We start from the raw sequence: 24,311 nt of genomic DNA on the forward strand, positions 1-24,311 counted from the left end.
GTATGAGAACGGATGAGCGGGCTCGATATGTTGAAATCTGCTGAATGACACCAGCCACCAGCAACCAGCAGCAGCAACGACAACCGACAGCAACGAGGTTGAACGAGGTTGAACGAGGTGAACGAGTGAGAGTGAGGATCAGCCAATGATCCGAATCACCGTCGGAAATACCCATTGTGGCACTCATTGTTCCCTTAAATGGGCCTCATGAACAAGATATATACCCGCGGTCACCTCCACCTCGCCGGTTCAACTTTTTTGGGATTTTCAGAATTGTAGATGCTATGTGTTGATTTTCCCAACCATCATCTCTGTTTCTTTAGCTATCCGACCGTAGCTAGAGTCAAGATAACAGTTCAACATGGCAAGAGGTTCGCAGCCCTTCTCAGCATCCACATCATCGGGTAACAAAAGAACGAACCCAATCAGCAGCTCAAAAGCTAAAAGGAGGCAAGACCCCTCGAACGCTTATACTTATATTCCTGCCTTGCCTAAACGACATCGCACTTCAGCAGCTCAATTATCAGTCTCCAAAGATGAGTTGGAGCTTGCGGGACCATCCAGAAGAGGTAATGAAGATTCGGACGATGAGGATGAAGATATGCAGAGTCGAATCAAGAAGGTGGCAATGATGATTGCAGATGATGAGAACACGGGTGAAATAGAAAGTGACGAATCTGATATTGACTCGGACGAAGCTTGGCAATCAGATGGGAGTGATGAAGAGAGATGGGGTGATGTATTTAGAGAACTGGATAAAGGGAAAGCTAAGAAAGGGAAATCCAAGGCTAAGGAAGTAGTAAGAAAGGTTAGTCCATCAACTTGTACAAGGAGAAGTGTAGCTCATCAAGTTGCTCCATATAGCCTGCGAAGCCACTCACAGTCAACTTAGATGAGAGCGACGAAGAATTTGTCTCAAAGAGCAAAGGGAAAGGGAAGAAAGCCGTCAAAGCACCATCATCCGTCGAAGAGGATGAGGAGGATGAGGAGACCAGTGATGGAGACGGAGAACTAGACGAGGATGATGAGGAGGAGGAAATGAGTGAAGGGAGCGAAGATAACGAGGAGGAAGAGGAAGAAGATGAAGATGAAGACTCAGAGGCTGAATTACCCTCTGATCTTTCGGAAGATGAAGAAGATCCGGAAAACCTCGATGGTCTAGATGCTTTTGTCGACTCGCTCGTCTCGGAGGATAAGAAGAGGAAAGCGGATGGACAGGAGAAGGTCGAGCAAGCCAAGAAACGACGAGTGTTACCTGTAGTATCAGGACCAGGCTTGAAGGACAATGGTGATCTTGCCTTGAAGAACAGTGAGTACAATCTTACTGTTCATTGATGGAGGCAAAACTGACCACTTGTTCTCCTTAGATCAAAAACTCGACCTGTCATCCCTCATCTCGTCACATCCCTCACTATCTGGTGCCTCCGCTCTCCTCCCTTCCAAGTCCGACAACAAGAAGTCAACATCTATCCTCAAGCAAGGTTTGGTCTCTGCGCCCCTACCGACAGTCGTGCAAGATCGTTTAGATCGAGAAGCTGCGTACGAGAAGACCCGAGAGGAAGGACAGAAATGGGCTGGTGTGATGAAACGAGTCAAAGAAGCTGAACATCTGTCATTCCCATTACAACCTGAACAACGTGGTGGAGTGAAAGGTACCAACGAAATATTGTCAGGATTCAAACCGTCGAATAAGTTGGAATCTGCCGTAACCGCTTTGTTGAATAAAGCCAACTTGACGGACGATAGCCTGACTAAGAGGGAGGATCTGGCATTAGAAGCTCAAGAGATGACTTTGGAAGAAATCAAAGAGAGAAGAGACGCATTGAGGTATCAGCGCGAATTGATGTTTAGAGCAGAAACCAAGGCGAAGAGAGTAGCCAAGATTAAATCGAAGACATTCCGAAAATTGGCTAGGAAGAGAGCTGCTAAAGAAAATCCCGGAATGGACCTCGAAGATCTGGAGAGATTGGATCCCGAGGCCGCTGCCGAAGAACGAGAGAAATTGGAAAGAGACCGAGCGAGGGAACGAGCCACTTTGAGGCATGGTGCCAAGACTGGTCGATGGGCTAGGGATATAGGTGGAGATAATGCAGAACTCGAGGATAGGAGAAGAGCGAAAGAGGAGATGCTGAATATGAAGGAGAAATTGCAAAGAAAGATAATGGGTAAAGATGAAGGCTCAGATTCCTCCTCTGACGAAGATGAAGAATCGGGAGAAGATGAGGAGATGATCAAATCCCGAGCATTTGATCAATTGGCTGCGCTCGATGCCAAGAACGCTGCTGATCAGGAAGCTAAAGGTAAAGCAGGAAAGGGATTGATGCAAATGGCCTTCATGAAAAAGGCTGAAGAAAGGGAAATGAAGAAAGTTGCAGAAACAGAAGCTGAACTAAGAAGAGATATCGAAATGTTCGGTGAAGAGCGCGGAACCGAGGATGAGGATGATGAAGAGGAGGAAGATGAGAGACCCAGGATGCTGAGAGTGGGTGGTAATGAGGGAAGAATGTTTTTTTCTGGGCCACAACGAGTGAGTGAAATACAATCATGATCCTGCATACTGTGACTGATGTTCGAATATTAGACGTCAACAATACAGGATGATGAGACTCCTCAGCCAGCTCAAACCAAACGACCATCAGTATCTTCCAAGCCTCGTGAACCTACTCCTCCTATCGAAGAATCTCTTCCAGATCACAACCCATGGTTGACTTCGACCTCTTCAGCCGGACCGTCACGAAAGCGCAATACCTTAGTCGGGTCGGCCAATGCTAAAGCAGAAGACAAGACCACCAGATCATTGAAGAAGGCCGTCAAAGGTAAAGAGGCCGAATTAGATGACGAGAAGGTTGAGATTTCGCTGGAAGCAAATACAACCTCAACTCCAACATCGAACAAGGAAGGAAAGAACAAGAAAGCTACTCAACCCACAAATGGCGATGTCAGTGATAGTGAGGACGAGAATGAAGAATTGCTGCCCATCTCAGGAAAAGGTATCAAAGCTTTCCAACAACGTGATTTGGTTGCACAGGCCTTTGCGGGTGATAATGTTGTAGAAGAGTTCGCTAGGGAGAAGGAGAAGCAGGTGGAGATGGATGCTCCGAAGGTGGAAGATACCTCGTTACCTGGATGGGTGAGTCATAGTATGATCCCTCTCCTCAGGGGAAAGTCACGGGACTGACTTCGTTATTGATAGGGTACATGGGGCGGTAAAGGAGCTAAGAAGAAAAAACATGTCAATCCCAAATTCCTCGTCAAGACAGCCGGCATCGAACCCACTCAACGTAAAGACTTCAGCAGATCCAATGTCATCATCACCGAAAAGAAAGACAAGAAAGCCTCGCAGTTCTTGTTGCAAGATTTGCCTTACCCGTACACTTCCAAAGAACAGTATGAGAGAAGCTTTGATAACCCCGTTGGGAGCGAATGGAACTCTAGGAGTGCATTCCAGAAAGGTACTTTACCCAGAGTCGTCAAGAAGGTGAGTAGCACTGTTTCTGCCCTCCTTCGCAGAGATGATAGGATATTTAAACTAATCTTGATGTGTTTCATTAGCCTGGCGCCATCATCGAACCTGTTCGAAGGATGTTTTAGTGTACTTGTGGTCTTGGCTAGCGATGCATGCGTACAGTCGGATGTCATGTCGTCCTCACCATCATGCATAACGATACTCCCTTGCTCAATAATCCACTGCTTATACTTACACTACCCGAGTCGATTGCAGAGACAAATCAAAGTCACTTCATTACTACAAAGTGTGGCTGTGCGATGATAATCAATACAATCTATCTCCCAGGCTAATGATGCTTTCCTGCACGGAAAAAGGATAGAGTATACCCGCACTATCTGACAGGATCTTATCGGACAAATCCATTTCATCTTCATCCTCACTCACACTATCACTCTCATCTTGATAACTATTTTCAGCTTGAGGAATCACCAAATCGGGTCTATACATATGAACTGATCTTTTGATTCTGAGATTTACCATTATTATCGTAGATGATTCGACTGCAAAAGGAAGGATCTCTCTCAACGATTGACGTGATCATATCACTTGATATAGCATTATCAGCCCATATATCTTCCGCCGAATTACATTCCACTTTAACATTTTCCTTCACACTTTTAGCTTGAGCTTGAGATTGGTCTTCTTGGTACTCCAAGAACAGATCATGATCTGGATGACCTAGACAGCTCAGTTCTTGACAATCTTGATCATGCAAGCTTTCAGATCCACCATTTTCATATACTAAGAAATGGGCATATCTCTTCTCGCTATCTTTGTACCTTGAATTGATGAAGGTTAAAAATTCTGCGAGTTGATCATATTGTCTTGATCTGTTTGGAAAGTCTCTTTGAAGGCTAGATAATCCATCGAATACTCTCTGTTTACCTTCGCTAGTACTCAACACGTCCGTACCGCCATGATGAACAGGAATGGTAAATCCGCTAAAAGTCATACCGGGCTTACAGCCTTCTTTCTTCAATTTAGATTTGGGATCACTAAGGCATGAAGATGTTTTTGGGAATTTACGGAACCCCCTCTCTAGGTGCTTTTCCTATAATTCGGGCGATTTGGTAATTCTCATAGTGAATTGAGAACGACCTTTGGAGGTGACATTCTGGGGCTCAGACCATCTTCGTCCTCCGGTGTACCCGTTGAGCGTCGACGTAGGGATGGAGGTGACTCGGGAAGGATTCATTTCTGGAGGCATGATTGTGATCAGTTTTATTGGTGGAAGGCACAGTGGAGAAGTGCGTAGGGCAACGAAGCGAATGATTAGAAGCAGATTAATAAGATGGTTCAAAGACAGAATATCAGCGAAGTCATGAGGTCATGTACAAAGCATGCCTTTCCGCTTGTGCTTCTTGACACCTTTCAGCGTTGCGTTTCATGTCGCATCTTTTGTGAAAGGACGCTGCCTTGCAACAGGATCTCTGTAGCTGATGATGTACACGAGCACAGCAAGCATATGAAACCGGTCCATGTGATCACAAAGTTGTCTCATGTGTTACAAAAGAGGAACGGAACACTGCTAAGACTCGTCCACAGCTCGTCCAAAAGAAGGAGTGGCACATTCTGGGCTACAGTATCTGCTTTGGTGGTGCACCCAACGCAGGTGGCAGTCGGATTGACATCGTGCAAGCCCTCTCATAGGAAAAGCAATCAAAGGATCAACAGAGTTGTCAAAACACACCTTTGTTAGTATACCTCTTGTTCTACCGTGTTCGTGTCCAAGTGTTGTACCGCACAGAATTAAAATCAATGTAACATCGTCATCACTCTGACACAAGGCACTTATCAACAGAATATAGGAAACCCGGTCATCGTATTCTTCGCTCAGTCAAATGTGACATCGCTGGTGATCACTGCAGGTACAATGGTTTAGTGTGCGTTGATCTTGCCAATGCTTGCAAGATTGGTCATCCCCTCACCCTCGTTGAAAGGAAATTGGATATCCACACCGGCTGAGTATGTTCCCGTTGATGGACCTGACTGAGTAGCTGATTGAGTAGAACCATTGAGATTGATCTGCCTTTCCCTTTGGGTGGCAGACAGATCGGGTCTATAGACGAGGACCCATCTTGTAATTTTGGTTCTTCCCTCTTGGTCTCGAGCTCTTGCAGTCTCAATTCCACTGTTTTGGGTCAAGATCGCCTCGATGTCTCCACTCGAAAAAGCGTTATCGGTCCAAATATCGGTTTGACCACAAGCACTTTCATTGTTGTCATCGAGCGTCTCGCCATCATCGTAATCCCCCGCGCAAGTCGATGTTGCACAAGCAGGAAGGTGTACACTATGAGATCCTGGTCCTCGATAGACAACGAAATGTACGTAAGCCTCATGAATCAGTTATTGCTTGACTGAAAGCTAAATCGATCTTCTCCTTGGATGTGACACCATTATTGAAGGCCTGCTTTGACAAATGGAGCCTGAGAGCATCTCGGGATATCGTAGTGAATCTGCCATATGGGACAGTGAAGCCCTCGAAGGCGATACTGCGTTTGTAATCGTTTGTTTGATCATCATCGAGGTTTTTTGAAACCTCTGGGAATTGATAAAACCCTCTCTTTAGAGAGTCCTTGTGGATTCAGACACTTCAGCATGTCTCATGATGTATTCAAGTCCAGCCCCTTCGACATTGTGAGGCTCAGACCATTCTTGAAGATCTCTGAAGTGACTCATGACTGATCGGAAATGTAGCTTGGATAGCTGTTGGGTGTATGCAAGTGGTGAGAAGGGTGCTGTGGCGAAACGAATGACAAAGAGAGAAAGACCAAATGAGGAGAGATAGCCAATAGGACCATATGTAACTTATATGTTTACCCATACGTGCTTGAAACTCGAGCGATATCTCATGCTTCTGATGCATAATGGAGTGTTTCCTTATTATCATAGTCCTGTACGTCACTCCCAAGGTGTGATCATGTACAGTAGTTTCAAGGGGATACCTCCATTTTGATCGAAAAGTTGATCGCATTCTCCTTTCATGTCCCTTCAGCCCTGGGAAGCGATGATGAGCCCTCAAACCACCGTGATCTCGGGGATTGACTCAAAAGTCCAGACACAATCAAGACAATGAAGCGTCACCATTAGCCTTCTGCGAACATGTCGGACCTGCCATCGCTTCACTTCTACTTCTTCGAGGGGTCGGACTGGAGTCTGAGCTCTGAACTGCAAAACCTTCCATTCGAAACGACGGATGATATACAGGAGTCGTACTGTACTATGTAATGCTAGACGATGTTATGCGAGGATAGCCATTAATTATGCATTGCGATGATGCAGAATCTATGATACGCATGCTTATGAGCTGTCAGACCATCAATACGAAGCTACGCTCGATGAGTATGGTCGCAACACGCGTGTGCTTCATAAGGGTAAACGATCTTTTTGTATCTCGCCAACCATCTCTTTGAGACGTCCATCTCATTCGGATCTTCCTCTCTAACACTATCACTCTCGTCATCATAATGCTCTTGACCCTCTGGGTCCAAATCAGGTCGATAGAGATGGACCGATCTTTCGATAAGAGATTTTCCGGTATCCGGATGGAATATCCTGTAATTTCCTATCGCAGGTTCTTGTGATAAGATTCCAGTAATCACTTCACTATCAACAGGGTCCTCGTCCCATAGGTTCGTATCGGAGTTGCATTTGTATTTACCACTTCTAAGTGTTGTCGCACACTCAATAACTTCTTCATCCTCCGGATCAAAGTGCATATGGCCTAGACAGTTGGTTTTCTCACATCTGTGATCATGCTGAAGGTTCGATGCGACCGTATGATAAACTAAGAAATGAGCGTATCGAAGGTTCTGGTCTCGGTCCTTTTGCTTGTACGATTGTAGCGATTCTTTTACACTTCTTGGATAGTTATGATTATCAGCCACAGCAATCATTTCATCTAGCAGAATTTCCTTGATAGATCCTGCATGGTACCTCTCCTCGTCCGACAGGCCAGGCTTGGTATAGATCGGAATGGTGAATCCAGAAAACATCATCCCTGGTTGGTATAGGGTACTTTGGCTAATTGCACCTTCACCAATTCCCAGGTGCGATCGAGTTCCGAGAAATTTGTGAAACCCAGCTTCCATATGATCCTCGTAGAGCGTCGACGACTTGGCAATCCTAGTGATGTATTCTAGCTGTATGCAAGATTCTAGGTCCTTGGGCTCAGACCATCGTCGGCTGTATATTTGTCGAGTCGGGAGAGTATCGCCGCCAGTAGCTGCGGTTGCAGACGATTCGGGTAGGTCGTTCATGTTCAGCGACTCCTTATCTCTTTCAAAGCGAAAGATTGACTAATCGTGTATCGGGGCCGGTCTTAGATTGTAACTTAGATAGTAGGAGACAAAGAATGCTTTTCGATAGAAAGCCTCTTGGGGTAACAAACAGAAACAATAGAGCATTTGTCATGTATATGTAAGAGTATATATACCCCCAGACTGATTCACACGGCAGAAGAGCCCTCATCCTGCCTGCCCTGCAAGTAGAGTTCCAAGCTCTTCACATGAAGGGAGAGAATGCAGCCTTCTCTCGCTTCCAATTTCTCTGAATGGTTTGCCTGGCACTTGTAGCGCCACCATGGGACATGTCATTTATGACGATTCCCTGTATAAAGGATTGCTCTCACATTACAGTTCGCACAAGTGTGACCTGTCAGAGGTAGCTCAGCTGAACGACCTGGGTCTTGATCTTCGTCTCTTTCTTTGGGGTGCTGCTCTTACTGTAGCTGAAGGGAGTCAGGAATCATCATCCTTTGGAGGACTAAATCTGAACAGATGCAACGATGGAATGGTGAGCACATGATGTCATCATGGATGCCACAGAGCTGAACAACTGTTTACAATCTGTGAGCGAAATTGTAACTCCTGTGTTCCATCTATCGGCTGTACATCGACAACGGCTGATTCTTCAGGGATATATGACGTCTTTGTGAGTGCCAGCCCACTTGCTGGATTTCTCCAAGTCATCCTTGTAGTTCTCCAGAACAGCCCCACTATCACTTTCATCATCGACGTTCTCTTCTCCGGATGGATCCAGATCAGGTCGGTACAGATGGATGTGCTTCGTGATAACGGATTGGCCGCTTTCAGGATCACGGCATCTGTGGGTTTCTATCCACTGATGTTCATCGTCCGATAAGATTGTGGCGATCGTCTGCTCGGTGATATCGTCTGCTGTCCACATATTTCTGTCGGAATTACATCTGAATATTCCTGTGCTAGTGGTCATTGAATCTTGGTCGGGGGAATCCGTGTCGACATACGTCGCGAAAGTAATCCAGCCTAAACAGCTTGCCACACCACATTGTGTAGCATGTTTTACCTTTGAGGCATGGGGATTGTAGATCAGGAAATGAGCATATCGGAGGTTCTCATGAGTAGGAACCTCACCTTTCCTTCTTGTCTCGGAAACAGCGTTTCTCATGTCCTGCGAATGACCAATTGCAGACAAATTGTCGAGGAATCGACGCATGTAGTCATTGATCCAGTTTGTACTTTGATCGTTGAGGTCAGTACTAACACAAATTGGAACAGTGAATCCGGAAAATACCATTCCAGGTCTATATGGTTCTGCGATGCCTTGTTCATTACTGGTCTGCAGATGAGAACTGACAGCCTCAAACTTGTGAAATCCAGCTTCCATCTGTTTTTCCAATAGTTCAGGTGATTTGCTAATCCGACTGATGTACTGCAGAAAGGGTGGAACGCGGACTCTTCGGGGTTCAGACCACCTGGTGTTATAACCAGTGATGGCGGAGCTGGATGCGGAGGCCGAGGACAGATCCATCTTCTCGAATAAACCTCAGGCTATCTCTCGCAAGGTAGGAAAATTTGAAAATACGCGTGGTAAGGTTGTGAATATGCGAGTGGCAAAAATGCTTTACTTTGTATGGGACGCTGAGGAAGATGAGCTCAACAGAAAATGACCTATGGAGCTCTGGTCATATATTCATGCATAGTCAGTACATATGCGCGCCCCCTTTCAATACTGGAGCTCCTTTGCAACAGAGAATCGGACTTCTTCGTCTGCATCTTTTGTCCCAGAGTGAAAAAAGGACGACCAGTATGTACCTCCGATGACAATCGCAATACACTTGTCGTCATGGGACGCCTTCCTCTGAGGAGGCTGAAACACAAAGATCAGTCTCTGAGATTGCTGAGGCCGAATGTACAATTTGCAACACCAAGGCCCCAAGAGCCTCCCAAAATGGCTGTTCTGGCGAATCAGGCCACAGAAACGAAATGTGCTTGAGCAGAAATCAAAAACTACAAGTACGGCAGGCTGCGTTATGGGAAAAGCAGCGGCGACAATTCACGGGGAAGCTCTTTCTCACTAGAACCTTCCATGATGTGCATGTTGGATTGCTGATAGATAATAGAATTAATGGCACAATCCGGCATATTTGTGGGGAAGCAAATCCCTGATCTATATCAAACTCATCTAGCAATACAATAGCCCTTTCATTGACCCACTCTCCATCTTTCAGTCCGCGCGTTCTCCGCTTGCCTAGCTAGTTCCGGGGAAGTACTTTGCGCATCTTCCTCAGTCGAGAAGGGATGGTCAGTCCTGTACCTATTCTCCTTGAACCTCGGAACACCCGTCAGATTAGGCCTATAAAAGAAAATGGATCTTATCGTAGGCGTTTTACCTATTATATCTCTGCAATAATCGTCTTGTTCAATCCTAAAGAACTCAGTGATATCCTCGCTAGTCAAGACATGATCACCAGGTATGAACTCTCCTTCATTGCACTTATATGGTAATATGGTAGGAGCCCTGGTTGCCCTCGTGCATATTCCGGTATGTTCATCATCGTACAGAGTGTTGTTACCTGTATGGATATCCCATCCAATGCAATCTACTACCTCACACCCATCTTGAGCATAATACGAGGTGTTCATACGATGTTTTACCGCTCCACAGCTTGGATTAAACACCAAGAACTTCCTGTACCGTTCATCGTCCCTGGTTGGGTCCTCGCTCGTGAGTGGCACGACAAGACCCGTGATGATATATCCTTTGAGATAACTCCCATCATCATCTTCCTGCTCAAGTTCATGTGACGCTAGAAATGTATTGATCGCCTCAACTGTGTCGTGAGGATTGTAGGTTTCCACATGGGATATCTTGGTGATGTATCTGGTACCGGCTCGTGATAGTAATTTGGATTCACTCCAATCCCGTTCAGACAAACTAACGTCGCTCATCTTGTAGTAGCTCGAATGAAGGCTCAATGAATGAATAAAAAAACCAGAAAAAGGATGGCAAATCCTTACATGGTATTGAGCTCTGATGTTATACTGGAGACGATGACCACAATGCACCACTTCGATTGAAAGAAAATGATCCTTTTAGACCTAACTCCCTCCGTTGTCAGATGCAGCATTTCATCTAGCCATCTTTGAGGTGAGGTAGATGTGATCACCTCCCTTGTTGAGTTGCCCCGTTGACTTGTTGTGATTCAATCTGTGTCTATTAGCTTTTCTGACCTTCTCACAAACATGCATTCACATATCTCCCTGTGTTCTACCTGGCTGACCATTATCGGGTGGGTGCATACCAATGCGTACTCGGTTTGGTGTAACTGAGTTACTTGCATACTGAATACGATACACGAACACTGCATGACAGCATACGGCACAATGGATGGAAAGCCATTCTACACTTAGTCTAAAAGCCGTTTCTACCTGAAGGCACTGCCAGTGCGACGCCTCGCTGCCAGCCTTTCTCCAACAAGCACGGCACCCAGTGTAAATACACGCAAGCTGTGAAGCAACGTCATGTACATGACGATCTATTGAATGGAAAAGCATCTTCTTGCACGTCAATGGACAAGTAATCTTGGTTCTTTCCTTTGTACATTTACCTTCGATCATATGCGTAGTCTCGAATGAGCATGCCTTCGTAGTACAACATACTCATCTCACAGGCGAAGATTACAGAAGATGGCCCTGGCGATTCTTCTACTCGACTATATAAGCCTTCTAAGGAGATATATATTGATCTTCTTGCACATGTCTCAATAAGCTACAGACTCATCACAGTCTCAAGGTATATCACAGCTTGAATATCATCGCAGCACAAAGCATCAAGCACGAAGAATCTTTCAAAATGGCTGGAAGCAGACCAGAAGCGCTCCGGTCTTACGATATAGAAACGCGCGGAGTGGAAGCTGCAGAGTACCACCCTTCCAATGGTCCTTTAACAAACTTTGCTTTCGGAGATATGGTGACTGAACTGGGGATATCAGGAGGTAAACATGATAGGATAGTAACTTCCAAATCTGGTAAGAGGTATCAGACATCGCATCTGATTAAAGAAAGCAGATATGCACACAAATCGAAAGGGGATGGGACTCACTGGATAGAGAGTAAAGGTGATAAGGATTTACCTACTTATTATCACTCCACGAGCTGTACGAGTAAAGAGCGTTTAGGGTGGGTATCAAGGGAGACAAGAGATTGGAAAGTGAGAATATACCTCAGGATTCACTTTGGAATCTGACATGCACTGGAGAGCCGAAAGAGGAAGGAACAGGAACAAGAAGGTTGATATGTAATCCCTCTTCCAAGAGGTTGAGTCAATCAGAACCGAAAGATTCGAAATTGGATGAATGATTTAAGTCCAAAATGACTGGTGGAGATGCGGAGATGTCCAAGGGATGGGTAGGGTTTCACATTGTCAGACCATGGTCTAGTACTGTCGAGCCATACTTGACTTATTGGACGGAATATAAACTGCCAGAAGAGAAAGTTGGTTCGTCCGCTGGAAGTACCTTGGCGGACAGTTCTGGTACAACTGTCACTGCCACTGATACGGATAAGGGGGAGATCACAAATGAGGAGAGCGGTACAGTGTATATAACCGGCACTGAAGAGAAACGATAGGTTTTGTTAGGATAATCGTTCCATACCATTCGTTATTAATACGTAGAATAGTGAAAATTGCAATGTAGGATACAGTTAATATCTTGCAAATTGCTCCATCCATCGTGATCGCCCACCAAGCTATGTCTTAACCTTCACCATAATCACGTACATACATTGACCTCTAAGATATACCACGTCCTTCTTGGTTCCCCTCCCTGTCAGCTGACCTGACGTCCACCATGTCCCACCCGGCACTGTCACTATCCAGTCGGCATGCAACTGACATCAGCGGCGCTGAACATCAAGTGCCACAAAGGCATGACGAAGGGGAATTTCAGTGGACGAAGGTAGCCGTGCCGAAGAAGAAGTTTCCGCATCTGGAAGTTTTGATCGATTTTTTAATTTTCCGTGGGATTTTTTTTTTATGCATGGGGAGAGGGGGGGTGACAAAAAGGACGATCACCTGTACATTCATAAACCACCGATATCGGATGTCCAATCATACAGTACTCAGTTGGATACAGCGTACATGCGAGTAGAGCTCCACACTAACTGAGTAGATGCATAAAGAGTGCGAGTAGTAGTACGAGCACGATGTTGTTCGGCTTCTCCCTCCATCTTATTTGTCAATATCTGTAAGAGATCCTCTTACATCTGGTGTACAAAGGTTGATGGAGTTGCCGCACGCGAGGTACGATCTTGCGGATCAAGACTGATCTTTAACGAGAGGAATGAACAAGTTTTCGTAATGACGAGTCAGAGAACATTAGGATCGATTTCTAATCGCTTGTAATGATTCTTGCTCGTTTCAGAAAAGGAAGAAAAGGGTTTTCTTTCTACTGAACGATCCAGACCCTGAATATTCTCTGAACCTTGTTAAGTGGACACTTCATCGTCCATATATCTAACCTATCTCAGTGCATCAGGAATGCTCCTACCAAGGGAGTGATAGGTGGTAACGCATGCATGAGCATGATCCATGAAGCTCCTGTCTAGGATGGATCAACAACTTCGAACAAAGTGACAACCATAGGAGTCGTAACATGCTGCAGTCTTCATTTGAGCCTAATCAACAAGTTGTTCGTATCAGTCCAGTCCCTTAAAATTAGCCCCAATCATCCCTAACCATCCCACCATTCGACCTCCTCTTTCTGCAAATGGCTCATATGGGTATCTAGCTTGATTGCTACGAGATCATACTACATACTATTGTTCATCGCCATCATCTCTTCGAAAGACATCATCAATAGCATAGTCAAGAGGTAGAGGAGCCTGGGAAAAATCCAGACTCAATAATAGAAAAACTCCCGATTAAGCTTCATTACGATTAATTTGGCTCACTCTATCCTCTGGAACGTCACTCAAAACACTCTGAATCCATTACAACTACAACCAGCATATCTCTATCTCTACATCTAGCGACAATACTCGTATCCTAACCAGCGCGTCATCCACTATTTCTTCGTCGATATTATCATCAAACAGTCGCGTTAGATTCAAGAGTGAGAGTGTGTCAATTAGAGAACAGAATCCACTTATCGGAGGATTCGGAGCCTGACGTACTTGGAGTCAGATTGGATCAAGTGGAAACCAACCTACACTCTTGTCGCTACCTGCCATATCGACATACGATAAACCATCAATATCGGTACAGCCATTATATCCATAGTCGCAGGTTTTGTATGGTTAGAAGAGCAGACGATACAGCAATAGGATAGAGAGATAACATCCTCCAATCAATCATCATTCGGCCGTAGAGCGGTTCCTTGTTGATCCCAACTCCCATCGCATCTCTCATCTCACCTTCACGGACTGCTACATCTCATGTTGCGATCTTAGTGGTCTGTGCGGGTCAAGCATCAACATCAACAACAGCAGAACCTGACTTGGGATTGATCGGCGGACAGGTATATCAGGTGGTACCTCATTTCGGTCCTTCGATTCACGCTGTCTACTATCGATATCAACCCATCATTGGCATATACAACGGTCAATATACCATCCAGCAAACTTGGATCATTTCGAATTCCGCCGTTTGAATTCGAGATTAACAACAACATCACTCACGACATCAAACGAACCGGGACCCCCTCCTGATTCAACGTCCTTTGAGCCGGACTTTAACACCGTCCGTGCTTCATCATATACCCATATCACATATCATATCAGATCGCATCTCTATAGATCATATCTGTCGACCTCAGCAATCACATCTCTGTCAGTGATCTGATCATCCGGAACATCGCGTTTGTGTGTATACCGGCCACACGAAGAATACACACAACACACAAACATAAACAATCCCAATCAGCGATTAGATCAGTTAAGATATCTTTTAAGTGAAAGTGTGCCCTGAAGTGATCCGGATTTCAAGTCTATAAAGTCGGTGCGATTAGTTTAGAGCGTGTGCAATCTCTTGGACAGGACTACCAAGTCAAGTGGGACATCGAATCATCCTTTAGACACTTTGGAGGGATTGGAGCGGAAAGATTTGATAGAAACCCCATTTGGTCAGTGAAGATACGCACAGCCAACACTTAGCAATAATAATAGTAACACCTCACCGCATAGACCGCCTTCATCCCAGCATCATCAATACCAATATCAACAAACATCTTTCAACTACTTGACTCCACTCGTCAAGATACAGCACCAAGACATCAAAAAACAACAGTGTGTTCATCCACATAGATAGATCAGCGTCTCTCCTATTCCTTCATCTACCTTGGAAACGCCCCTTTCCCATTTCACACAGTACGATTCTAGGCGGAGATCGTTGGAAGAACGCACTTAAAACGCGACCTTGGAACATCGATAAAATCTGAAAGGATACGTCCGCACCCTTCGTCCTCATATCAATTCTCTCTTCTGCTCATATCGACTTAGAGATCAGTAAAATCGTAGTCGAGGAGGTAGGGCTCAGAAGATCATTTTGGTGTAGGAGTCAAAAGAAGAAAAAAGTGAATGGATATAGTCTACCTATGTGAGTAGTAGTGATAGTAGTACGCTTCACGTGTCTTTACTCTCCATTCTTGATCGTGCGTTTTAACTCTCTCATTGCGCCCATATGCAATTGATCATGATTTCACTGTTACTCTCTCGCTATAACATTCCCACAATCTGATGATTATCTTCTCGTCTGTCCCATTGCCATCACGCGCCAATTTACGTTCATCAGAGATCAGAGATCACCAGCTGACTTTGAATGGTATAGATCGACTATCCCATCACTACCATCATCATGGCTTTACCTCATCCCCCTCCTCCTAACCTCCATCCTGGACAAAATCCACAGCAGATTCCTTTCGGCCACATGCAAGGTGGACAAGGTGGGCAGCCTATGCAGGGACAGCCTACACACGCTCAGCAGATGCAGATGCAGATGGCCGCTGCTGCTGCAGGTCAACAACCTGCAGGTCAACCTTTTCCTAATGGTCCTCCTAATCCTCATCAATATAGCGTACGACCACCTCAAGCCAACATGAATGCAGCTGCCATGTCTTCTCAGCAAGCTGCAGCACAACAACAACAGCAGCAGATGCAACAGCAACAGCAACAGCAGAGGCAACAACTCGCTCAGCAAGCTGCAGCCGTACAAGCTCAACAGCAACAACAGCAAAATCAACAGCCCAGGGCTGTAGTCCCCCCTTCTCCCCATCATCCCTCGCCTTCTCCTCATCTCGCCCATCAAGGATTTCCTGGAGGTATCCATCCTCAACATTATCCGCATCCTCAACCACAACCTCCAGGTGGCCCACAACAGGGTATGCAACCTGGACAATCACCCGTTCCAGGTCAGATGAGGCAACCTCCTCCTCCTGCTCATCCTCATCCTCAGGCTGTACGTCCACCACCTCAACAACCCGGTATGAACCCTCAACAACAGCATCCGGGGTATCAACAGCATCCAGGACTACAACCTCAGCCAGGAGGTCAACCTCAACAACCACCTCAACACCTCGCTCAGCAACCCGGTCAACCTCAGCCTGGATTGAACGGATTAGCAACTGGTCAGCATATGCAGCCGCCTCAGCATGCTGGGATGGAACATCAGGATGCGTATGCGATGTCAAGAGCGGGTAGCTCGGCTCAGAGTCAGATGGGACAACGGTCATGGGACAGCGAGAACATGTAAGTGCAGGTCTTTCTTTCGTCTTGACACCCTTCTGAATCAGAAGATGACTGATATCAACGTTCTGCTCTGAATCAGGCTCAAGCTATATATCCATGATTATCTGGTCAAACATAATTTCCCAGCGGCTGCTGCTCAGTTCAATGCGGAAGCTGGATTGGCTGAGCAAGGTGTACCGATTAATGTTCGAGAGGGAGTATTGCACGAGTGAGTTTCAACGGTGTCGATTGAGGTATATTGCTCATCTTGTCGTCTTGTAGGTGGTGGTGCGTGTTTTGGGATGTTTTCAGTGGAGGGAAGGGAGCACAGGGAGCTATGAATCCAGCGATATACGACGAGGTGAGTGTGAATTCGGCACACCAACCGAGCCATCAGTTCTGACCAGTATTCTATAGTCAATGACCCGATTACGGAATATTCGGAATCAACAGCTTGGTATAGGACCCAGCGGATACATGCAACAACAACAGCAGCAGCAGCAGCCTCAGCAACCTCAACCTGGCCCTTACCCTGCTGGACCTCAACAAGGTCAACCGATCTCGTCCCAACAAATTCTTAACATGCGACAACAAGCTCAGGCGGCCGCTCAAGCCAATGGTATGACTCAGCAACAAGCTGCTCAGATGGTCCAACAGCAGATACAACAGCAGCAACAGCAACAGCAGGCTCAGCAAGCCGCACAGCAACATGCGATGATGCAACAACAAGCCGCTCAACGATTCGCTCAACCTGGACCATCTGCTGCTTCACCTGCTCAGAGACCCCCTCAAGCTGGGCATCCCATATATCAAGGTCAACAGCCTCAACCTCAGGCGCAACAGCAACAGCAACAACCAGGCCAACCGCATCATATGGGTGGACTACAACCTCCTCCAGCACCTCCTGGGCCATCACATTCACCTGTCGCTCCCTCCCCTCACATGATGCAGCAACCTCATCCTGGTGTTATGCCTTCCCCTCATCAGAAAAACATGCGTCCGCCTCCTCCGGGTATGAACGGTCAACAGCCTAATCCAATGATGCGAGCTCTCACGCCTCAACAGCAGCACGCGATGGCTCAGGCTCAAGCTCAACAAGGTCAAGGTCAAACTCAAGGTCAGATGCAACTTGGTCCAGGTGGTCAACCCCAACAAGGATTTGCTCATCCTCAGAATGGAGCCAGTCCAGTGAACGGCGGTCAACCTCCACCTCATGGAGGACAGCAGCATATGACGGCCGCTCAACAACAACAGATGTTACAGACTCAAGCTCACGTGCAAGCTGCTCAACAGCGCGCGCAGCATAGTTTAGCTGAAGTTCAAGCTATACAAGCCCAGCAGCAACAACAACATCAACAGCACCAGCAGCAGATCTTGGCTCAGCAGCAAGCTCAGCGAGAGCAGCAGGCTCAGAGGGATCAAGTCTTCTTTAATCAGCAACAACAAATTCAAGCTACTGCTGCTCAAATGTGGGGACATCTTGGTATAGGCCCGATCAATACCCAAATCATGAGTCAGAGCGCTCATCAAGTTGGATTGGGCGGTAAGAACCCTCAGGAAATGGATGACAGTGAAAAGGTGAGTTTGACAATACAGTGATGTAACAGACGCGCGTGCTGATCAGCTGGGACGCATTACTTCAGCAACGCCTGATCAATCGATATCGAATGACGATAGCTGAGAATCAACGTCGAGCGATGATGGGTCTGAATGGACAGGCGATACAGCCTGGACAGATGGGTCAACAGGGTCAACCTGGACAACCGGGTCCAGGACAACCACAGCAACAGACGACTCCACAGCAGCAACAGCAGCAACAGCAGCAGTATCTTGCCCAACAGCAAATGATGCAAGCTCAGGCTCAGGCTCAGGCTCAAGCGCAGAGTCAAGGTCAGGTCGGACAGGGTCAGCCTCAACAGATGCAAGGGCAAGGACCTCATGCGAGAGTAGCGAGCGGTGCCATGCAGAGGTGAGTCATATTTCTTGAGTGATACTCGAGTGAAAGCTGAATGGGTGTGTCATCAGACCCAACGGTATGCCTCAGTCATTTGACGGAGTAGCGATGCAGGAAACCGATTCCAGCGCTTCCAACGCTGGACCTCGAGGTGCCTCGCCACCTGATCGAAAGAGGATGCGACGTAATTCCGGGTCTGCCGCTCCTAGTCCGTTCCCTGGTAGTCAGAGTGCTCAGACACCTGTCAACTACAATCAAGGTATGACTCCTCAAGCTTCAGCTAGTACACCTCAACAACAAGGATTTGGCGGTATGTTAGCAGGAAATGAGGCTCAATTGCAAGCTATGAGACAACAGCAGCAGGAAGCTAAAATGGCTTATGAGAAGAAGATGCATCAAGACCAAGCTCAAGCTATGCGTCAGTTGGCCAATGGATCAACATTACCATCTGGATTCCAACCTCATACACCTATCATGTCTGGGAATTCTATCGATGCTCCGTCGCCTGCTCAACCACACCCTAACCAGCAGGTCCAAGCGTCCCCTCGAAATCCACCTCAAGCTCAGAATCAACAGATGAGCAGAGATAGGAACCAGAGTAAAGGTGTGGCTGGAACGATGTTACCCCCTCAAAGTCCTGCTATGCCCACTCAGAGGACTACTACGCCCAAACCTGGTACGGCCGGTCAAGGGCAGGTGAAGACGGCTCAGACGCCTAAATCTGCTAAAGAGGAGTTGTTGGTGAGTTATCGCTTTTCTCTTTGACCGTGAAAATGATCCGATCCACTAGAGAGCATCGCTGATGTTCTCATGTCGGTGGAATCTGTTCACAGAGAGATGCAGTTGCCACACCAAAATCCCAATCACTCAACCCATCGCCGAATAATGCCATCATAAATGTGACAGATACGAACGTACCCACTGGATCTACACATGGATTAACCCCTTCACCACCATCTGCATCTACGACTAATACACCTGCTACCATTTCACTGAACGGCTCAAGTACGAACACGAACACGTACAGCAATAACAACAATAGTACTGGTGCGGGAGATCTAATGGATTTCAGTTTACTTGGAAACACCACAGGTGCCGGTGTGTTGGGTGGATTGGAAGGAGGCGATTTCGATGCTTTGGCTGCGTTTGGAGAAAACTTTGATTTTGGAATGTACCTCGCTGGATTGGAAGAAGATGGGGATGGTGGGGAAGTGGGGCTCGTCTGAGTCGAGGGTCTAGATATAAAGTCATTTCTTTCGGTTTACTATATTTTTATTTTTATTTTTTTTGGTTCTGTTTCGGTCGTGTCATCGATATCAACTATCAATACATACATTTTCGTTAATCATCAATACATACATCTTCGTTAATCATCAATTCATCATCATGTTCAATATCTATCATTACTCTCATACTCACATTGTCGCTGTGTCTTTCTATCTTTTCTTTCTTCGTTGTCTTGTTTTGGATATCTTTCCTTACCTTGTGTGATGGTTTTGGTTTTTCTTGTCAAGGAGATATATCATATCATACTGATTGTCTTATCGTATATCTAATGATCTATGTGTTTGTTCATATATACATACATATACTACAATATCAACATGAATGAATGTCTGATTTAGTGCAGAAAGTGCCATGTTAAGATCATCAGTTGGACCGGTATCAGTTACCTGTATCAGGCACACTTTACTCGAACGCAGTGCCTCGATCCGATTCGAGGGTGGGGGGCACGTGCGTGGTGACATATAGGATTCCGATAAATCATCTCTTTTTTCGAGGAGGAACACCTTTCTTCCTTCCTCTTCGCTTCCTTCTCTCCTCTTTTCATACTAACAATCGTCATTGGGAACAACCACTCAACAGAATATCGATATGACATATATATAGCTCACTCACACGACCAAGATTCTTCAGCACCCTCGAGTGAATCTTCCTTCACGAATATAGAATATATAGGACCGATCCGTGAACAATGGCAATCCAACCTCTACAAGATGGTTCAGATAGATCCATAGATGCTAGATCGATAGTCACTCTTATAGTATTCTTCATCGTTAGTGAGTCATCGTAAACCTCCTCCTTCATTCTTGACTGTAGATCTTCTCCCTAGATCTAGAAACGTAGGATGATACTGATTTCGCTAAATCAATAATCATAGATGCTCTGGTAATTTACCCTATCCGAGTCCCATTCCCTCTCTTATTCTCTAGAGGATGCGACAACCTGCAAAAACGCATCTCGTTCGAGATCCCTTGTGAGAGGGAAGAACGTCCTTCATCATCAACTGCATCTTCGACGCCTAGGAACAGTACATCCGAAGCCGAAGGGAAACCAGCTCAACCACCATGTGCAAGACGATGTCAATGTAAAAGACTTTATTTCCCCTTGGACCTTCGTACCGTACCGGTCATAGGCGTATTACTGCTTCTCGCATCGACATGTATACCCCCTGAAGTAGTTAGAAGAGGCATAGTAGGTAGTGGTGGTATTAAACCTTATGATGTAATGACGCTTTTCTTTTGTTTTGTAAGTCTACTTTCTTTCTTTCTTCTCTGACCCGTTCTTTCATCTTCCTTTCCTCTTGCCTGACTCCTCCTTTGTATTATCACCATCCTGTACTTCTGCTTCTTTTTCTCTCTTCCCCTCCTTCGTCTCCTCTGAATTGCTCCTTTGCCCCTATCTTCTCCATCTCTTCTCCACTCCCTGTCCATCTACTTCTGGAGTACTTAAATTAGCTAACCGCCATCTTCCCACTCAGGCATACATCTCAATCTCCCTAGACTGCACAGGTCTCCTACGCTACCTCGCATTCCTTATCGCATCCAAATCAACGGCCCACGGAGGCGGTACTACCCTCTACAACTCTTTCTATCTATTCTTCAGTATCATCGGTTTATTCTTCGGTAACGATCCATTGGTATTGAGCGGTACCCCCTTTTTAGCTTATTTCACTCAACATTCATCAATTGATCCACCCACTGCTTTTCTATTCACCCACTTCCAAATATGCAACTTGGTCTCGGCTTTCCTAGTCTCTTCAAACATTACCAACCTTGTTCTCACCTCGGCATTTGGAATTTCGTTCCTGTCGTACTCCGCCTGGATGGCTTTGCCCACTGTCGCATCTGCGATTATTTTATTTCCACTATTGCGATGGATTGTATTCCGAAAGAAAGGTATGATACCCCATACGATCTATCCACCCCAAATCAGCCCTCGATCTGCGCTTGTCGATCCGTTCGGCGCGATGTTCAACGCGACAATCTTCATTATTACTGTAGTGGTTCTGGTAGGGCTCAGTGCGGGACATCTGCTGGAGGGGACTGAGGGTGTTTGGACCGTCACGGTACCTGCTGCGGGGTTGGTGTTCATCAGGGACACGGTGAAGGATAGAATGAACGCGAAGGAAACGAAAAGGGCAAGAGCAATGGAGAAGACGACGCCAGAGCCTAATGAGAAGAATGCAGAAGCTTTGATTGCTCCCGTACAAGGAGCTAACACCGATACTTCAAGTCAACCTGCGAACAATAGTCAAACTATCCAGACATCCCCACCTCAAGACAACAACCGAAAGTATAGAAACGTCATATCTTTCAAACCCCTATCGCCATTCACGGATAATTTCCCCAATACATCTCTAGTGATATCGAGATTACCTCTCACACTCTTACCTTTCACATTCTCGTTCTTCATTTTAGTCGAGGGGTTACAGCATACAGGTTGGATAAGGATCTTCGGTAATTGGTGGGGGGCATGGGAAGAAGTTGGTGGTGTGGCTGGAAGTGTATGGTTGATGGGTGTTTTAAGTGTTATCGGATGTAATGTGGGTTATTTTCTCATCATTGTACTCAACATCCTGTTGTCCTCTCACATGGTATGATGAGAGTACTGATACTCATCGGTTTGCTTATCTATACTTTTTCAGATCTTCGGTACGAACATTGGAGCTACGATCTTACTGGCTCGTGTGCTCCAATATTGGGGTACGACCTATCAGAACGTATCGAATCGATCATTGTACGGAGCGATATTCGCTTTGGCAGTAGGTAGTAATTTCGGTGCATATTCATTCGTGTGAGTGACATACCCGTTACTCTTTACCTCTCTCGCATCGCTATTTCTCCTTTCAAGGTTCGCAATCTAGCCAAGCGGCAGAGATCGAGCTGATATCCCTTTATGATCACACAGCTTCTCGGCATCCTTAGCTGGCTTGTTATGGCGGTCCATCCTCGCGCAAAAAGGTATATCAGTGACTTACAGACAATTCATGAGGTGGAATACTATCCCTATGGTAGTTACGATGATTGTAGCTTGTTTGGTCGTAGCTGGGGAAGTCTGCGTGATGTACAAGAGGTAGGTTAGGTGATGCAGGAATGTGCAGTATGTTTGAATTGTACATAATTGTAGGTTTTGCAATGCGAGTAAGATCAAGGATGATGATGAAGCTTAGACTCCAATGCGTTCTGACCTAGACCCAATTGAAAAAAAAAAAAAACGATTTATTCTGTATGGTACTGCAGTACTCTCATCCTGAGACCACTTCCTACTTTTGTTGCAGGTCGTGAAGCGAAAGAACTTGAGTGTGAAACACTGAAGAGATTTCTCAACATACGAGTACGACTCGCTTCTCCAACCCAACGCAATTGTTAATGGATGATATGTCCATACGTAACTTGCTGATCAGTTATCCTTTCTTCTATGACGATCGAGAAGTCGTCATATGGTGGCTGTTTTAGAAACCTTTGAAAAGACGAAGGTTCATCCTCATCCTCATCCCCATCCCTCACATATAACACACACACATATATATATAGCCTCGTGCGTATGTAGCCTGGAGAAACCAAACTTGCCAGACTCTCGACTTGGCATTACGACTTATAAACTCTTGACATAAAGTCAGATCGTAGTCGCTTAACAATAAAAACCCAATTTATCACCCAAGGGCAAAACCAAGGTGCATCGACCATTCATTCCCATTCGATCGGAATCTAGAGAGACAGAAAAGTTCAGATATTATACTGAACATTCAAGTGATTAATCTCTATCAGACCGAGATCTCATTGACCAAGAAATCCTTCAAAGGGCCAGAAGGAACTTGAGAATACCAACTAAGCCGTTCCTAAGTAAATCAGAAACAGCTATGGTCTTCTGTGAGATCACATTGAGTAAACAAACTTCGTGTATCGAAGATGTGAATAGTTTGAATGGACCTACTGGGAAATTTGATATTTTAAAATATTTCATATGGGATAAAACCACCTACATTGCATACGAATGACTGTGGATGGCCAGGATGTAAAAGGTTGGTAAAAGAAGTGAACCTGACTACCCAATTAAAGCTGAAGAGGGGACAATCTTTTATGATCCAGGTGAATATACAAGGGGTGGCCACAATAGGGATCTGTAACAAGGATGGTCAATCATCAGATTGGAAGATAACTTATGATCAATTGAAATCGGACCATTCAGAGATATATGCAGATATACTAGGAAGATGGGAGGATAAGTCAACTACCAAAATTGACTCTCGCGTTCATGTATTGAGACCATTCAAAGATGATTTTCATACTCGTACACATGGATGGTCCTTCCAGATTAAAAAAACTCCGTATAAGACCGTCTGGGATACAACAGAAGCCTTGGAATTCCCTCGTATGTCCACTAGGAATGCTCGGTGGCTAGCGAAATCGGGCGCTGAGCTCAGCAATGAAAAAGTTGGGGCTTTCTGGTCAGTACACGTCGAGTTTCCTGTTCATGAGTCGGACGATTGGCTCGGTACTGTTCAGTCAGTAGACGTCCCACTCGTTAATACTCGTTGATAGGGTGGTTTAGAGGTTTCTAATTCGATCTATGTACATATGCA

At 45.7% G+C, this 24,311-nt stretch overlaps 8 protein-coding genes across 8 annotated transcripts; 4 read left to right on the forward strand and 4 right to left on the reverse strand.

Moving 5' to 3' along the window:
* Positions 1-361: 361 nt before the first annotated feature.
* Positions 362-3,591, forward strand: V865_008589 (uncharacterized protein; the record flags this gene model as incomplete). Its single annotated transcript, XM_066232323.1, has 6 exons — positions 362-808; positions 865-1,309; positions 1,368-2,527; positions 2,582-3,130; positions 3,194-3,478; positions 3,553-3,591. 6 exons carry the CDS (start codon positions 362-364, stop codon positions 3,589-3,591), a joined length of 2,925 nt encoding a protein of 974 aa, XP_066088420.1.
* Positions 3,592-3,947: 356 nt separating this feature from the next.
* V865_008590 (uncharacterized protein) lies at positions 3,948-4,460 on the reverse strand (the record flags this gene model as incomplete). The annotated part of the gene is made up of 1 exon (XM_066232324.1): positions 3,948-4,460. One exon carries the CDS (start codon positions 4,458-4,460, stop codon positions 3,948-3,950), a length of 513 nt encoding a protein of 170 aa, XP_066088421.1.
* Positions 4,461-6,837: 2,377 nt separating this feature from the next.
* On the reverse strand, positions 6,838-7,767 carry V865_008591 (uncharacterized protein; the record flags this gene model as incomplete). The annotated part of the gene is made up of 1 exon (XM_066232325.1): positions 6,838-7,767. The coding sequence occupies one exon, from the start codon at positions 7,765-7,767 to the stop codon at positions 6,838-6,840; it is 930 nt and encodes a 309-aa protein (XP_066088422.1).
* A 652-nt stretch (positions 7,768-8,419) lies between these two features.
* On the reverse strand, positions 8,420-9,298 carry V865_008592 (uncharacterized protein; the record flags this gene model as incomplete). Its single annotated transcript, XM_066232326.1, has 1 exon — positions 8,420-9,298. One exon carries the CDS (start codon positions 9,296-9,298, stop codon positions 8,420-8,422), a length of 879 nt encoding a protein of 292 aa, XP_066088423.1.
* Positions 9,299-9,972: 674 nt separating this feature from the next.
* Positions 9,973-10,719, reverse strand: V865_008593 (uncharacterized protein; the record flags this gene model as incomplete). Its single annotated transcript, XM_066232327.1, has 1 exon — positions 9,973-10,719. The coding sequence occupies one exon, from the start codon at positions 10,717-10,719 to the stop codon at positions 9,973-9,975; it is 747 nt and encodes a 248-aa protein (XP_066088424.1).
* A 904-nt stretch (positions 10,720-11,623) lies between these two features.
* V865_008594 (uncharacterized protein) lies at positions 11,624-12,399 on the forward strand (the record flags this gene model as incomplete). The annotated part of the gene is made up of 2 exons (XM_066232328.1): positions 11,624-11,980; positions 12,136-12,399. The coding sequence occupies 2 exons, from the start codon at positions 11,624-11,626 to the stop codon at positions 12,397-12,399; spliced, it is 621 nt and encodes a 206-aa protein (XP_066088425.1).
* Positions 12,400-15,622: 3,223 nt separating this feature from the next.
* On the forward strand, positions 15,623-19,671 carry V865_008595 (uncharacterized protein; the record flags this gene model as incomplete). The annotated part of the gene is made up of 7 exons (XM_066232329.1): positions 15,623-16,512; positions 16,592-16,720; positions 16,774-16,852; positions 16,909-18,069; positions 18,135-18,460; positions 18,517-19,186; positions 19,279-19,671. 7 exons carry the CDS (start codon positions 15,623-15,625, stop codon positions 19,669-19,671), a joined length of 3,648 nt encoding a protein of 1,215 aa, XP_066088426.1.
* A 749-nt stretch (positions 19,672-20,420) lies between these two features.
* V865_008596 (uncharacterized protein) lies at positions 20,421-22,805 on the forward strand (the record flags this gene model as incomplete). The annotated part of the gene is made up of 5 exons (XM_066232330.1): positions 20,421-20,505; positions 20,607-20,974; positions 21,207-22,271; positions 22,374-22,522; positions 22,637-22,805. The coding sequence occupies 5 exons, from the start codon at positions 20,421-20,423 to the stop codon at positions 22,803-22,805; spliced, it is 1,836 nt and encodes a 611-aa protein (XP_066088427.1).
* Between the last annotated feature and the right edge of the window lie 1,506 nt (positions 22,806-24,311).

Source organism: Kwoniella europaea, chromosome 3 (assembly GCF_036810445.1).
Source record: "Kwoniella europaea PYCC6329 chromosome 3, complete sequence".
Classification (NCBI taxonomy): domain Eukaryota; kingdom Fungi; phylum Basidiomycota; class Tremellomycetes; order Tremellales; family Cryptococcaceae; genus Kwoniella; species Kwoniella europaea.